At 32.1% G+C, this 16,927-nt stretch overlaps 1 protein-coding gene across 3 annotated transcripts; it reads left to right on the top strand.

Moving 5' to 3' along the window:
• Positions 1-4,271: 4,271 nt before the first annotated feature.
• Positions 4,272-16,632, top strand: LOC100787481 (ubiquitin carboxyl-terminal hydrolase 6). 3 transcript variants are annotated; one of them, XR_001389507.3, is made up of 19 exons: positions 4,272-4,467; positions 5,196-5,341; positions 5,548-5,583; positions 5,676-5,783; positions 7,089-7,189; positions 7,263-7,389; positions 8,298-8,357; positions 8,451-8,518; positions 8,817-8,867; positions 12,811-12,919; positions 13,397-13,485; positions 14,568-14,637; positions 14,768-14,848; positions 14,958-15,053; positions 15,532-15,577; positions 15,681-15,791; positions 15,884-15,958; positions 16,288-16,441; positions 16,589-16,632. XR_001389507.3 is itself a non-coding variant. In XM_014779113.3 (18 exons), exons 1-18 carry the CDS (start codon positions 4,287-4,289, stop codon positions 16,341-16,343), a joined length of 1,611 nt encoding a protein of 536 aa, XP_014634599.1. In that variant the 5' UTR covers positions 4,272-4,286; the 3' UTR covers positions 16,344-16,632. The 3 variants fall into 3 exon arrangements, 1 of the variants encoding a protein (XP_014634599.1); XR_001389506.3 differs by having other exon boundaries at positions 16,530-16,632; XM_014779113.3 differs by having other exon boundaries at positions 16,288-16,632.
• Positions 16,633-16,927: the final 295 nt, after the last annotated feature.

Here is a 16,927-nt window from a genome sequence, read left to right as displayed (position 1 = left end):
TTTCAAAATTTTCTATTTATTGTTGACATAATTTTAATATGTAGTAATTTTAAATTTATTTATCATAAAAATTAAAATTTATTTTAAATTTTTTTAAATAGCATAATTTTTATTAAATAGATATAGTTGTTAATTATTTTAAAATATATTTTTAATAATTTTAATTTTAATTATCTGGTATTATTGAAGATTTGAATTGACTAACATGGATCCATCATAAATTGAACACTTATATTTAGTATAATTAAAAATGTATAATATTATTATTATCATTATTATTGTTATTCAAAAAAGTAAGAAAAGTATGAGTAGTGAAACAATATCAATGAATAAGTGAGAACGAATAGTATTACTCGTAGTAGGTACAATATCTCTTATTTTATTAGTTTTTTTATTTCTATTTAATATAAAAAAATATTTTTATTAAATCAAATTTCCAAATTATTTTTTGCAATACACCTGCTTATGTCCTATATAATAAAAGACACTTGATACATTTGTAGTTATAACATGATACTTTTCTCATTTTGTTAAAAAAAATTAATAGTATATTGTTATTAAATTGTTTAAAGATAGATAATAATAATAATAATAATAATAATAATAATAATAATAATAATAATAATAATAATGATGATGATGATAAAAAATATTATAAATATGTGCATAAATTATATAAATATTTTTTTCAAAAGAAAACATATAAATAGATATTTTAGCATGTGATATTTATTAGTTGTATAAAAAAAATATGTGCATTGTATAATAAATATTATTAATGTGAGTTATTTAATCCTCCAATAATATTATATTAAATTGATTCAAATGTTATTATATAGTTCAGGTTTTAATAAATGACCAAGTTTCAAGTTTAGATTATTTTGTTAAATCAAAGATTGATATAAAGTGTAAATTTTAATCAAATGATTATAAAAGTTTCAAGGAAGTTTACTTATATTTTATAGAGATACTTATACCATAAGAATAATTTAAAAATGAGTATATTTAGAAATCTCAAATAAATATTTAATTATCACTTGGAATTAATTAAATATATATATATATATATACTAATTAATTATTAAGACCATTCACCTCAAACTATTTTAATTTTCATATTATCATAGATTTTGACACGAAAATAGTTATTCCCAGTGAATAAAATTTATGATCTCTACAATAAAGAAATTAAAACAAGTTTTGTTTATATTATTATTAATGAATCATTTAAAACTATTATGTCATAGAAATATATTTAATCAATCAATTTTAATATATCTTATTATGTAGGTATATAAAAATTTTACATTATTATATAAACATTAATCAACAATTTTTTTATACAAAGTTAGATCCATACATTAAATCAACAAAAAGAAAGTGAAAAATATATGATAATATTAAATTATAGAAATTAATGAACAATAAATAATAACACAATTTTATCATTCAACCAATATAATGCTAACATATATTATATAGGAATGATTATAATATATATGATATGTGATATAAATATATTTGTAATCTTATTATATAAATACAATATTGTTTTATGTTGTATATGCCTAATATAAATTACAGAATATAAAAGTTTTACATAAAGTACATAAAATATTAATATAATATAATTAAATGAATATTTACAATTATTATAAAAATCTGTGTGTAAATAAAAAAAATAAAAAATAAAAGAAAGTGAAGGTTAGAAAAATGGAAGATTTTTTATAAAAAAATGGGAAAAGAAAATGAGATGGAAAGAGGATACGAGGAAGGGTGGTCTCGGAAGAGAGAGAAAAAAAAAAGTGTGAGGGAGAGAGAAAAGGGGGACGGGTCTGACGGAGTGACGGGTAGTTGAGGTTTGGTTTGGACTTCGGAGAGAAAAAAAATATATAAAATAAAAGAAATGAAAAAAAAAAGTAAGAAATAATCAACAGGTAAATGTCTAAAATAGTCCAATTTGTTGACAGGTGTCAAAAACTAACATAGGATAATTTGTAACTTCCATAGGTTATTCATTTACTATATAGAGATAGAATATAGAGATAGATTATTATATTTATTAAATATAATATATAATTAGTTACATTAAATATGATTAAATGTGTATGTGGAGAGAGAGAGGGAGGTATAAGTGTAAGGTCCGTTGATTAAGTGGTTGAAAATTAATAAAGAAGAAAAATAATTTTTTATTTTGGTAAGATGTTCAATTAAAATGATTTTTTTGTCTTTTTTTTTTGGCTTTGTTGTATAGTTTAGCATAAAAATATGTATTGTGATGTGAGACCGACAATGTAGGATGACATTATTAAAACGACCAAAATAGATGATAATTTTAATTATGAGATGAATCATAATTAGTACGTGTTTATCATAATCAAGTTATTGTGTAGTTTTGCAGTCATGTTGATAAAGTTAATCAAATTAACTTTATTTTAATTTAATGTAATAATTAATATGGGATTTCTCAATTGTGTTAGTGTGTTTCTAGTTGTTTTTGTTTTCTTTAAAGACCTTGCCATAGGTATTAGAAGATTTTGGTATGATCATGTATCAACTTCTTTGTATACATGCTGTAAGCACGTTAGCATTGGCGAGGGCAAGGAGAATTCCAAAATACGAGGTTGGGATTGGTGCATGCAGTCCAACCTTGGCTAAAAAGTGAGTCACCTTAATGGCTTTCCTAATAACATGATACCAAGATATAGACCACTGAGTTAAAAAATAATGCCTACGAAGCATGTTTATGCAAGGGAAGGCAAACCTTATATTGCAAGGTTTCATGGATATGTGAATTATCCATTTCACAACCAATATTGCAAAATCCATGACCCATGCAAAATAGACATCGGTTCAACTTTTTATATTTCTTGTTTGTCATCAAAGGAGAAGAACCTCATAATCCAAGAAGAGTTATGATTGCACAAAACACCCCCGACCCAATGCTCAAAGATGAAGACAAAAAGTTACCGTCTACATTTAGTTACAACAGATGAAAATTAGGAGAAGACCAACAATGAAAAAGCAAATAAGATCGAGCCTTTATACCCTTGTCATGCAAGGATGAGATGATATCATAAAGCACGTAGGTTTTTTTCTCAAGACTTGGCCAATTTTCTAGTGGTTCGCATCAAAACAATGATTGAATCTCCATTGTCAAATCCATGTTGGGAATAATCGTTGCACATGGGAGAAGATGACATGTTCCTATGATGCCTCAAAGAATTTGTGGGTAGTGATTTATGGAGAACGAGACAATGAAGAAGTCTAATATTCTTTGGAATATGGAGCTTCCACACCCATATAAAAGCATTTATTATAAGGTGAAGTGTGGGTCGTAGATGATGACACAACACATTTATAAGTTGTAGTACTAGAGTAACTACCATTTGACAAGTAACATCGTACCCACTTGTTTCATAATGGGGGAGTTGTGATCCAATCCACTTCTCCAAATGATTGTATTGTGCTGTGGAGGATGAGTGTGTTGCATGTGTTATTTTGAACAATATCATGCAAGTAAGCCTCAATATTCTAAAAGTGAACATAAAAGAACTTTATTACTTAAAAAGCTACAGTCCCTATACCATACTAAGGAGGTGCCATCACCAATTTGAAACTTGAAATCCTCTAGCAACTTGTTTTCCACTTTCACAATGCTCCTTCAAATATATGAGTCACCTAGTTTCATTTTAGCATTAAATAAAGTATTATTCTCAAGATATTTATAAGAAAGAATATGAATCCACAAAAACCTATTTTTTTGTAAGGAGACTCCACACAAGTTTCCCGATAAGAGATATGTTAGTAAAACAAACACTCCTCACCCTTAAACCACTTTGGCACTTCATAGAAGTGACCATGTCTCAATTCACAAAGATTCCAACCCTTCATATTTCCACAAGACCAAAGAAAGTTCATTGATACCTTATCAATCTCATCACAAATGCCGTTGGACAAAAGAAAATTTTGCATGAAACAAATCTCATCTATTTTATAAAATATACTTAATATTGTGCTCATAACATGATAATTATCTTACTAAATATTTATTTAGTTAATAAGAAACAAATTCATATCTTATAAAAATGTTAGAATTTTATATTTTGTTAGTAGGTAATCTTGAGTATATCAATGTACTCTTCTGAACCTTAAGGCAGTCTGTCCTGATTTGATGAATCTTCGGAATTTAATTCATCTATTTTTTTATTTATAAATTAATTGAAAATATTCTGGAAGTTGAAGGCTCGTGGGGTTGGGTTGGTCAGCTGGCGCAGTGAACACGAATGAGTGGGCCAGACACTCCTCTCGCTCACGCTCTCAGCCTCGGCCCAAATATAAAACCCCAACACACAGAAAGAAGGAAAGGCCTCAATATCTTTCGTTTCGTTTTGCCCTTTCTTCAAGCCAACCTCTTCACAACTCTTCTTTGTTCCTTTCTTCCTCTCACTACCACCATGATCACAGGTCACACATCTTTTCTCTCTCCTCGCTTCGATTCTCAACATGTTACTGTTTCTTTCTTCTCTACGCATTCATCGCCCTTATTTCGATGCATTATTATTATTTGAATTTTATTTGCTGCTCTTTCCTTTTGATTTCTGCTGCGTGTTCGAAATCTATCCAAGAGACGCGGCGTTGGTAATTTAGGGTTTGTACTAAGGAAATCAGCAATTTGTGTTCGTTTGCAATTCTGACAATTCTGACATGTTAGCTGTTGAGCTTGATTTGTGACTTCCTTTATGAAATTAATCTATTTTATGTAAGCTAGGGTGATTCAGTGTTATCTTGGCTTGGATATGCTGATTTTAAGTTTCGTACTTTCGTGTTTCGTTACACTTTGTTATTATCATTATCCGTGATCCTTGGAACTTTTGAAAGTGGAGACGTAGGTGCATTTAACTTCTTTTGAAGTCTAACTATGCTATATGAATAGTGACAAAATTACGTGGGGTCTCTAATTTTAAATATTTTTCATTGTGCATGAAGTATTGCCTTGTTTTACATCTCTTAAAGGATGTTAGCGATAAACTGAATTTGATTTTTTTAAAGATAAATACGGAGGTTCTGGTTTTGTTATACAATGTGGAGTTCCTTTTACTGCTATTGTATGTATTGTTGCCTTGTCGATTGCTTTTTTTTAATCTGATTTTATTATTCTGGTACTCACAAGTACAACTGATCATTCATTGCAGTAAGCGTAAGATGGCAAAAGGAGATTTTCAAAGATGTAGAACTTGACACTACCCAGTCTGCTTATGTTTTTAAATGCCAATTGTATGATTTGACTGGTGTGCCTCCTGAAAGACAAAAAATTATGGTCAAGGGTGGTCTTTTGAAGGTAAGTAGATTGTTGAAGTGATATTGTAAGAAATAACCAAACTTAGCCTAACCATGCTTTATCCAATTTGATTTTGATATTTCATTATTAATAATCAGTGACTCGACCTTAGTAGATCTTATAAAAAGTTTCTGTATAATAATAAGCTGGAATGAAGTTGTTTCAGAACTCTTTTTTTCTTCCTTTAATTTCCTCTTACAATGCAGGATGATGCTGATTGGTCAACAGTAGGGGTGAAAGAGGTTGAGCGGTGCTAGAATGTGTTTTTCATTACCATTCGACTATATTCCATATGCCTTTTCATTTAATTGATCTACATAATCTTCTTTTCCAGGGTCAAAAGCTAATGATGATGGGTACAGCTGATGAAGTTGTGAAGACTCCTGAGAAGGGAACTGTTTTTGTTGAAGATCTTCCAGAAGAAGAACAAGTAGTTGCTGTTGTAAGTTTCAACTCTTAATTACACACACATGTTACTTGGTAAACTGCAAATAGTTGTGTTTTTAAGTGTAGCTCTAAAATAACAGGCATGAGTCATAAGCATCTTGACTGGTGTATAATCTAATAATCTTGTATTTTTTCATTATGTTGTCAGTCATTTATAGAACACAGAAGAAAAATAATTTTTTCCTTAGTTTAAAAGTCAATACTTGCCAATAACAAACTCTTGAATCCGAGAAACAGATTGACAATACTCCCTTTGTCTTCATTTTTGTTGTTCTTTCCCTTCATTTTTTTCTTCAATGGACCATCTTGGGAGATGGATGAGAAGCTTGAGCATGTCAAACACTGCATGGTCTATACTTTTGAACTTTGATGTGAGGTCTAGCATTGGACATGAAAATGAGCTTATTGCAGCGGTGTTCAGACTCTGCTGTCTGCACTAACTTTTTCTTAGGATTTCTGTTTACTTGATTTAGGTATTCTTTTGAGAGAAAAAAGTATTTTTTAATTGAATAATATGTTTAAAAAACTTATAATAATTATTTATGCTCCCACCCTCAAAAAGGCAACACCTCAACAGATGTTGCAGTGCTTATCTTAGAAGCTAAAAAATAGCAGCTTATGAAAAAAAACTGTTATAAAATCACATTTTTTACAGCTTAAATGGACCTTTATTGTCTTGTCCATATCATATTTTGTGTATTGTCCATCGAAGTTTTTTTGATTGGAGATACTATAGTGCTTGATTAACGTATTCAGTGGGTCTAGGTTCTGCTCGATCCTCTAAAGATATACATAGCGTTGCATTGGTCATCCATTAAACATCAACAACTTGGTTCTTATAGTTATAACGGTGTTATTTACTGAGTTGTGTGTGTGTCAATGTAGACCACACCTCATGCTATTTATAATACGGAAAAGGTAATCAGTACTGATTACAAGATCAATCAATTACTTATTAATAGAAAATAGAATATTCTAATAATGAATATAGTTTGTAATTCTAGTACTACTGGTACTCAATTAATAGAATATTATTTTTGCAGAAAAAAAATAATGAATATAATATCAGGAATAATATCAAAACATAATCTTAACAATAGTATACATGATGTCAATTCAATATTTTTCCATCACTTTGGTCCTTAAATTGGCAGTAATTTGGTCTTGAAAGGATGAAACACTGACGTAGTTTAATTAATTATCATTGAATGGCTAGTTTTATCTCATTGATAACTAGAGGAAGAATATGCAATTTTTTTTTGTTTTAGCATTTGAATTTTTTTTCTGTTGGTTTTCCTAGGGACATACTGCTGGTCTTTTCAACTTGGGAAACACATGTTATATGAATTCAACATTGCAATGCCTCCATTCCGTACCTGAGTTAAAGTCAGCTTTGACTAAGTAAGTTTTTTCTAAGACACATTGACATTATATTTGCTGCATTTGAGGCTGACATAAACTTTCTTGGAACCAGTTATTCACATTCAGGACGAAACAACGATGTCGATCAATCTTCTCATTTGTTGACCATTGCAACCCGTGACTTGTTCAACGAGCTTGATAAAAGTGTGAAGCCTGTGGCGCCAATGCAATTTTGGATGGTACATTATATAGTGTTCATTATATAACTAATTATTATCTATGTTTGTTAATTTGTTTTTTATATGATGTGGTATGTTTTTGTGTGGGAAGACTTCATTTTTTTTTGAATTTTGAAATGTCATAGTGTTTAGTAAAACAATACAATGGTACATTTAAAATTTCTTAGTAACATGTAGTATGGGGTAGTTTTAGATTGTCATTAAATTAAAATTCTAGCTCAAGTTTATGGTTTCAGGAATTCAGTTGAAAACAATGCATCATTTTATAATAACAATTATCTTTTTTACTTCTTTTCGTGCCTGTTTTTGTGCCAACATATTTATGTCCTCCTTTTGAATGAACATAAATATGTTAGCATAAAAATGGGCATAAATATGTTGGCACACGTTTATGGTTTCAGGAATTCAGTTAAATTATCATCGGTTTTTGTTACTTTGTCCTTTTGTGGCATCTTTTAAATTCAATTCGACAAGGTCTTAGGAGTACGACAATATGGAGTTTAGGTCTACCCTTTATTGTGACCCCTTAGCCCTGTGTTGGCAACCAGCCATCTCTGCTGACTGTTGGTGGCTTGGTGCTATTTGGCCATCTGAATGTCTTCTACCACCCAATGTTTCATTTATGTAGATTGATGTATATTGTTGGTTCGTTATTGAAAAATTTATTCATGTCCCTTTTTGTGCCAACATATTTATGTCCTTCTGAATTTACCTTCCAAAGTGGAGACTTGTCACTATTAGAATGTGGTTTAAGAATATGTTAATCTGTATCCTCTGCCACTTTTATTTTACTGCTTTTATGCCATTTGAGTAAGATAGCTATTCTCTGTCATTGTATATTGAAAAGTTTTATCTTCGTATTTTTTTTATTGGTTGCTTACTGCTCTGATATTGTCCTGGATTGCCAGGTATTGCGGAAAAAATATCCTCAATTTGGCCAGCTGCATAATGGAGTTTTCATGCAACAGGTTTTTAAGTTTCATGCCACCTTATGGAATTAGTTTTATTGCTCTAGTAGTGAATATGTATACCTATCTATTTTATTTTTCATGTCTTAACAGGATGCTGAAGAATGTTGGACACAACTTCTATACACTCTCTCTCAGTCCCTCAGATCCCTTGGAATTAGGTAACTTAGTGTCTATTTCTTGGTAACTGGATGCAATTGTGGCAGTATCTTGCAATTATTACTTTTTGTTTAGAAAAATGTGACAAATTTGAATTGAATTACTAAACATTTGATCTCCATTCTCTGCACTTCTCACTTCTCTCTTCTTGACATACTGTTTGGTCAATCTAGTTTTGTTTAAAATACACTCTACTAGGTTTTATGAACTTTCCTGATTTATATGATAAATATTTTTCATCCACTTCCTTGCATTCAGAATGTTAATTTCAATCTAACAAATTTTGTTCTTTATTTTCAGTGAAAATCCCGATGCTGTGAAGGCACTCTTTGGCATAGAACTTATTAGCAGGTACAGTCTAAAGACTTTCTCCCCAATTGTTGGCTACTAATGTGCAATATGTTAATTACATCCCCGAAGTACTTTATGCTTAATTTTTTGTTCTCATTTGTACCATTGTTCTAGCTACTATTTTTAGCTAGTCTAGTGATTTGACAGGCTTGCCTTGAATGTATGAAAAATCAAGTAAATTCTTTCTTTTCTTGATTTTAACATGTAGACGTCTCATTGTTGTGTTATTTTTGTGATTTCTCATCCTAAAGTGTGTTCTCTTGTATTTAGTTCCTAGCAAATTGGAGTAAATAGGCATTTTGGTCCCTGACTTTTGACTTCTTTTGCAAATTAGTCCCTATCTTTTTGAAATGTAAAAAATAGTCCCTATCTTTGCATAAGTTTTGCAAAATAGTCCTTGTCGTTAAATTTAAAAGTAACGCCGTTAGTGAGGTGCATTGTTGACAATTTTAGTGCCACATAGACTATCCAACGTGACAAATTGTCCCAGATTGTGATACGTAGACTGGACTTTGATGCAAAATTTAAAAAGTCCTCCACAATCCCTTATTTTGAACTACGACTCTTCTCTTCCATTGTTGGCAACCAGAGACGACTCTTCCATTCCTTTAGATGGTTTCCGCAAGTCCTCCACGATCCCTTATTTTGAACTACACAAAAGTACAAATAAACGTAAAAAGAAAAATACATCAAACAAGAACTTCCCATCCGATCATTGCCTTGGATCTACCTATGGTTCCCCACCAAGCTCCACTCACAGATTGTCATATGGATATCCTTTTGGTGTCTGATACAAAGAAAATAACAGAAATCAATCAACATACGAAGTACTAAACAGCTGAGCTGGAAAATAGCATTGTATATGAAGCTTCAAAAGAGGAAAATATCAAAGAAAAGGTTGCTACTATTACAAGCAAGAGTGCAATCAGGATACATGGACTATAACAAGGACACATGCAGGACAACAAAAACCTCCATTAGTCCATAGACCATGACCATACCCATCTCTAGCAAACAAACTGTATTTTTCTTTCAACCAAACAAGAAATTATGTTCACATTTAGCTTCAGGAAAAATTAAGAATGGCCGTGATGAACTAGTTGAGAAGCCTGACTATTTCTATAGAATCATACATGACAGGAATATTGGATATAATGAGAACATAGATTAGTTGTAAATCTACAGAGGGAATTTGATTTCCATTAGCAGCTAGATTGCAAGTTTTTTTAACTCAGCTATATGAATTATGAAAGTTGTACTCCTAATATATGGTTCTGGAAGTAGTTGCCGCTATACTATTTAAAAGTGAGAATGAATAACGGGAAACATTATCCCATCATCTGAAAGCACACAAGTAACAATAAAGGCTTTCTTCAATTTTAAAACATCCAACAAAATCATATCCTGTTATCTGAAAGCACACAGGTTAATAAAGGCTTTCTTTAATTTTAAACATCCAATAATATCTTCAGTCTGATACTAGGTTCAAATTATGATATACGATGTCATCATGATTATCAAAATACAAACATGTGATTCTGCATGTTCTGCAAGTTTGAATCTCAAAATTTGATCTGCAAACATGGATGGTTTGCACGCTCAAACTCAGTGCAATCATGAGATCCGATGCACCAAATCTGGCAATAACCCAGCCCAAATCCAATGATAATCTACAAAAATCAATCCTTCATCTATACCAGAGAGCAACTGAAATTAAACACAGAAAAAAAGAAAAAGAAAAATCTAAGCCATTGGCTGATACGAATTGCAATGAGCTCAACTGGAAGTCTGGACTTTGGATTTATAACTGCCAAATGAATCTCAGGACTTTAAAGCTGCAACTCAAGTGCTAGGAGGACTGGGTGCGGTGATTCCCCCAACTTCTGGGTTCCCTCTGCTTCTAACTACCGCATTTCTCCCATGTTTGTAAGGTACCTTGGTGATTGCATTGTTATTTGGAAGTAGAAGTGACAAAATGATTTTGGCTCATTATGACATCAAGGTATGGCTGCCTATGATAGACCCATAATGAATCTGACCCTTATCTAGAGACTAGACTTTGGTTCCTTCTCTTGTTCTGTTTTTTATTTCAATTAATTCCATCATCTTCCATTTTTATGGTGACAGTCCATTTAGGATATGACTTTTTATTATTTTGAATGTCTTTAACGTTAGATAATGTCATAATTCTTTATTTTTTTAGCATTGGAATATGTATAGTATAAATTATTTGTTTTGTGTCTACAACATTCAACACAGCAAGCATCCCACTATAGCGTGCACGGCTGTCTGAGATTTATAAGTATTAGCAGTAGGCTCAAAAGGATCTAAAGTAAAAAGTAAACAACAGCTCAAATCACCTAAGCAGGGAATGAGAACGATAGCATCCAAATCCAATCAAACTTAATACACTTCCAACATTAATACTCATCAATGTCGACAACGCTCAATTTTCTATAAAACATATGATGAACAACAATTATCGTAGAATTGGAATCAGCAAACATCCTAAAGGCACTATAAATAGCTAAATAGAACCTAGTCAAAGTCTACAACAAGCATAAATTCACAGGAACATTGTTCTGAGCACAAAGTTCTCGAAATCAGACATTCCACTTCCATACATCTACATTCTACATGATGCCAAGTTTTCACCAACAACCAATAATCCAGCAGTGTCAGCTAATTGTGACAATTCGCTCAGAGACTCTTCGATGTTGAAATCTTGTTGTTGCTTTGTTTTCTTCGACGGCAAAGAGTGACGGGAACGGGAAGCGGTTCTTCGCTATGCTGCTGATGCTTTGTCTCGAAGCAAAGCGTTCCGTTTTACGGAGAAACGGTGTCGTTGGAGTGAATGGAGGTGATGAGAGGGGATAATGGTAGCGTTGTTGTTGAACTTGAATCAACGACTGAATTACCGAACCGTAGAAGAATGTTCCAGTTCCACTCATCTCTTTCTTCAACCTTCCACCATAAGCTCTTCTCTTTTTCTATGTATTCCAATAATGGATTGCTTTTGCTTTAAGTTGACAACTTTTTAAATTTTGCATCAAAGTCCAGTCTGTGTGTCACAATCAGGGATAATTTGCCACGTTGGATAGTCTATGTGTCACTAAAATTGCCAACAATGCACCTCACTAACGGCGTTACTTTTTAAATTTAACGGCAAAGAATATTTTGCAAAACTTATGCAAAGATCAGGACTATTTTTTACATTTCAAAAAGATAGGGACTAATTTACAAAAGGGGTCAAAAGTCAGAGTCCAAAATGCCTATTTACTCTAGCAAATTGTGTCGGTGACATATTATCAACGTATTATGTTTTTAGAGATTTAACCTATTAGTTTATTACAGTATGGAAGCTCATGGAATATAAATATAAAGACAACTTTTTATTCACTGTCTGGGGATGGTGGTAACTATGCTAAAGAAGAAATTTTTTGCTGACAATGTTTTTGAATTAAATGCAACCAGGAATTAAGACAGCTGCATATCAACTTACAAGAGAAACTAGTTGTTGTATGATGCGGTTGCTTAATAAAATATTTATAAGTCTAGATTATATATTTGATAAATAAATATTTAATGCATATTTAAATTGAGGGCGACCCTGGCATAGAGGTAAAGTTGTGCCTTGTTAGTCATGGGTTCAAATCTGGAAACAACCTCTTTGCATATTTTTGCATCCATGCTGTCAGTCTTGGCTGGAGAAAATTTTAATTTTGTTCTATGTATGCACATTTTCCTTGTGTAGCATTGTAGTCCTTGCTTTGTGGAGAATTCTGGTTAGTTCAATTTATTATGAATTAAAGGAGAGTCTGCCACAAAAAAAAAACTACCAAAAAAAGAGACAATCCACACTTTTGAAGTTTATTAAAATGCTCATTGATGCCCATGAAATTGTATCCTGTTTAATGTAGTCATTTTGATAACAACTTGTTAGGATTCATTGTCAAGAGAGTAATGAAGAAAGCTCAGAAACAGAGTCTGTTTATTCACTTAAATGCCACATATCACAGGAGGTGAACCATTTGCACGAAGGGATAAAACATGTAAGTGCTAAGGCATCTCTATTTCCATTGACAACACGTGTGTTTGTGTTGGGGCCTTTGGGGTTGGGGGTTGTTTACTAAAGATGCTGTTTTCTCCTTGCAAGTCTAACCCCCCATTTTTATGTTTTTGTTTTGCTTGCCTAACTTTTTCATCCTTCATGCTCTGTTAATCTGTCCATCCTTCTCCCTACTATTCCAACCTTTTCACTATTTCATTCCTAAGATTTCACTATAATTTTGTATTGATAAAGCTGTATAACTATGCTATTATGTCAGTGAAAGTGCAATAATACGTTGGATTGCTGAAATTTACTTAAACTTAATAATTTACAATAAGGAATTATTGGTAAAGTTTTTCCTATATAGAAACAATTAACTGTTTAATGATTTTCATTCAGTGGTTAATGTGTAACAGCATATTCCTTATGATGAATACACTTTTTTATGAACTTTTATTTAACCTGTTGACTTTTGTAGGGGTTAAAATCTGAGTTAGAAAAGGCTTCGCCTGTATTGGGCCGTAGTGCTACATACTTGAAGGAATCACGCATCAATGCCTTGCCAAGGTTGATATTCTCTTTTTTGAAATGAAATTTCTCTGGACCCTTTTTTCTTTGTTGTCATGCGATTTCAGATGGAGTTTTTAAACTATACAAAGTTCAAGCTACCTTTTTATAGTATAACTTGCATCTGAGGTGTTGTTATGAGACCATTCAATGCTAACTCAATGATGTATTTGATATCTTGAGATTATATCTTGACTCGATTTAATGATTTTGAAGATTAGCTACCAAATCAATCCAAATTTTTAAGCTGCCAAGTGCTGGTTTATGAATAATTTTAATTTCTTATTCATCCCTTAATTCAGTTGTCATTTGGGTTTGAAGCATGGATAATGCATAAGCCCATTGTACTTGTGCTGAAATTTAATGGAACTTTTATGAACAGAGGTGTCTGGGATTAAATTCCTAATTGCTTGGTCATATAGTTGTTATGATACCATGTGAAGAATCTAATAAATCCATCCAAAAGCTTAACGTGTTTGTTAATGGCCCAATAATGAATTTCCCCCCTGTAATAACTGGGACAGTGAGTGGGATTCAATTGTGTTGTTTATTTTTGTGTTAATTTTTCCCTGTTCACCCGCACAATATAATGTCAAAACCATAATAATAATTTTAATAATTTCTTGTAGTCTATGAAAGAAAATTGGTTTAAATAGTAGATACTAGAAATGCTGGGTTTTTAAATTGACTGTGTCAAGACCATCTTTCTCCAGTCTATAGTGAAAACGAGTCAGTCTAATTTTGGCTGTACATTGGAATTCCTATGATTAAGTGTGGATATTGTTAAGTAACAATTCTAGTCATGACTTGTGAGCTTATTTTATCTTCTTTAAATTACTAATTGAAATTTTACATATCTATATAACTATTTGAAAGAGTTGTTAAGATTCTATAGTATAACTTGCGATCCTTCTCATGTATCAGAATTCAGAATTAAAATATTGGTTTGAGTTTGACAAAATTAGACCTCAAGATATTGGCCTTGTAATTGTTCAGATGAAGTTTGGTTGTTTCTTTGTTGTGTTATTTCTTCCTTGGTAATTGCTATGAGTGATATGATTTTCAACCTTTTCCTTTTCAAGGTACTTGACTGTTCAGTTTGTCCGTTTCTTTTGGAAGAGGGAATCCAACCAAAAGGCTAAGATTTTGCGGGTAGAGCTCACTGTCTTTTTTGTGTGTGTGTTTTTGGATAGTTATTGTTGGGTTGGACAAATTATCCTTGGAAAGTTTTGTTTGCTTTCTAAAGTTTATTTGACAATGTCATCGTGCTTGGTTATCTCAGAAAGTAGATTATCCCCTGGAGTTGGATGTTTATGATTTTTGTTCAGATGATCTTCGTAAAAAATTGGATGCTCCTAGACAGGTATCCTCTTTGTCTTGACCTGAAAATCTTATGGTTGTTTGTAAGAAAAATGTGCTTGGTTTGTAAAATGTGTGGGTTTATATTCTCACTTTGGATATTGTACCTTCAGATCCTAAGAAATGAGGAAGGCAAAAAGCTTGGTCTGAAAGTGAATGAGAAAAGCTCTGTTCAGAAGGAAAGTGATGTAAAAATGTCTGATGCTGAGGTGAGGAAACAGCCAAACTTAACATCGTGCTTGATATGCAGTAATTGTGATACCCTTCAATGATTGCCTTGTTGTTTGCTAGCATAAGTATGGAGTAGTAATTTCATCCCATCTAACCAATACTCTCAGACACTAGTTAAGGAATAATTTTTTTGTAAAGTATTATTAATGCTCTCCTACCATGATTTTCAATGCACTTCCAGTATGATTTCCAATATAAACCTTAGATTTATTGATTTCTTAACCAGTTTTCTTAAGACACTGGTTAGCGAGATCCATATTGTATATGAGAAGTTGAACCTTGTTTTTAGATTTACATTGCCATTCATTCCTAAAGCTGCCAAACTGGGAAATAGGAATGATCATTTTGTTACAGTAAGTCTATTCCATTGAATCACCATTGCATATACTACATGCTAGATGCTACCACAGGTAAATAAACAAAATCCCTTATACTTTGTTTCTTTTATTGATTCAGGGATCATTGAATGGAGGGGAGCCATCTGTAGTTCCCATGGAGGAGGGTAAAAACCTGCAACATTATGCCTACTCATTTATTTATTTTATTTTTTGTTTTTTTGTTTTCTCAATCCGCTTTCTGCTTTTTACTCCATTCTCTGTCTATAGGTGAAAAGGAAACACAGATGACTGGAATTTATGATTTGGTTGCTGTATTAACCCACAAGGGCAGAAGTGCTGATTCAGGACATTATGTTGGTTGGGTCAAGCAAGAAAATGGTTGGTTCTAGGAAACAGAATTTTGTGTTTGTAGTATCTGACTATCTGTCCTGGTCTCTTCCAAGCAATAATATTGATTTTGTTTTTGTCAGGCAAATGGATAGAGTTTGACGATGACAATCCCAAACCAAAACTAGAAGAAGACATAACTAGACTATCCGGAGGAGGTGAGGATATACAGAATTAATTTGCCGATATTGATAATATGAAATTATCGTTGTTACTACTTCTCCCTCTCCCTTCTCCTTTCTCCCCAATTGAGCCTAGCATGCCATGATCGCCTATTTGCATATGCATATCTTGTATTCCCCCCCCCCCCCCCCCCCCCCCCCCCCCTTAAGGATTAGCCAATTTATTAATATTAGAAAATTACAAGGATATATGTTACTTCTATCAACTTCAAATTTGTTGTGTGTGTGTATATATATATATATAGATAGATAGATAGACAGACAGATGATTCAATAAAAAAATTTGCTGTCATCTTTGTCTGTAGGTGATTGGCACATGGCGTATATAATCATGTACAAGGCTCGTGTTGTATCTGTGTAATTGCTAGGAAGAGGAGCTGATTTGGTGTTTACTTCAGAGATTCAAGGATTGAGTGAGAAATGGTTTATCCGGGTCATTATTTGTATTGTACTCCTGAGGTTTGATGCTCTCATTAGTCAGTGTTTATTTATTTTGCCGAGCAAAAAAAAGTGTTTATTTATTTTAGTTTTTGCATTTTTTTTAAAGGATGTATAAGGATTTGAATTGAAGCACGGTACCCTGAATCTCCTTCCTTCCATCTACAGGGTCCAAGAGGCACTTGAATATCAAGTTACATTTCTGTGATGAAGCCTAGTCTATTTTTTCTATGAATCAAATGCGAGAGCAACGTCCTTTATGAAATGCTTAGTGAACAGACAATAACTTAAACATGTTTAATTTGATTATAATAAGTGAATGATTTTTTATATAATTTTTAATTTTTTTTCCTGTCTTATCATTTTGATTTGTTTTCACTTTGTGGTATTATAACTAATTAAATATTTTGTCAACTGATTTGTTACATTTGCATTGGTAAAAAAATATATGAACTCGATACAATCAAGCTAATGACATCTCCATTGCGGTCAACCATAGTCAGATTA

This window comes from Glycine max, chromosome 8, assembly GCF_000004515.6.
Source record: "Glycine max cultivar Williams 82 chromosome 8, Glycine_max_v4.0, whole genome shotgun sequence".
Classification (NCBI taxonomy): domain Eukaryota; kingdom Viridiplantae; phylum Streptophyta; class Magnoliopsida; order Fabales; family Fabaceae; genus Glycine; species Glycine max.
The sequence above is the reverse complement of the archived record's forward strand: the minus strand, read 5'-3'. Positions and strand labels throughout refer to the sequence as shown.

Excerpts from the sequence above, each read along its gene's own strand:
- LOC100787481 (XM_014779113.3), top strand. The coding sequence starts at position 4,287 with ATGAGTGGGCCAGACACTCCTCTCGCTCACGCTCTCAGCCTCGGCCCA. Across the intron at positions 4,468-5,195 it reads CACTACCACCATGATCACAG|TAAGCGTAAGATGGCAAAAG; the intron begins GTCACACATCTT and ends CATTCATTGCAG. Across the intron at positions 8,358-8,450 it reads ATGGAGTTTTCATGCAACAG|GATGCTGAAGAATGTTGGAC; the intron begins GTTTTTAAGTTT and ends ATGTCTTAACAG.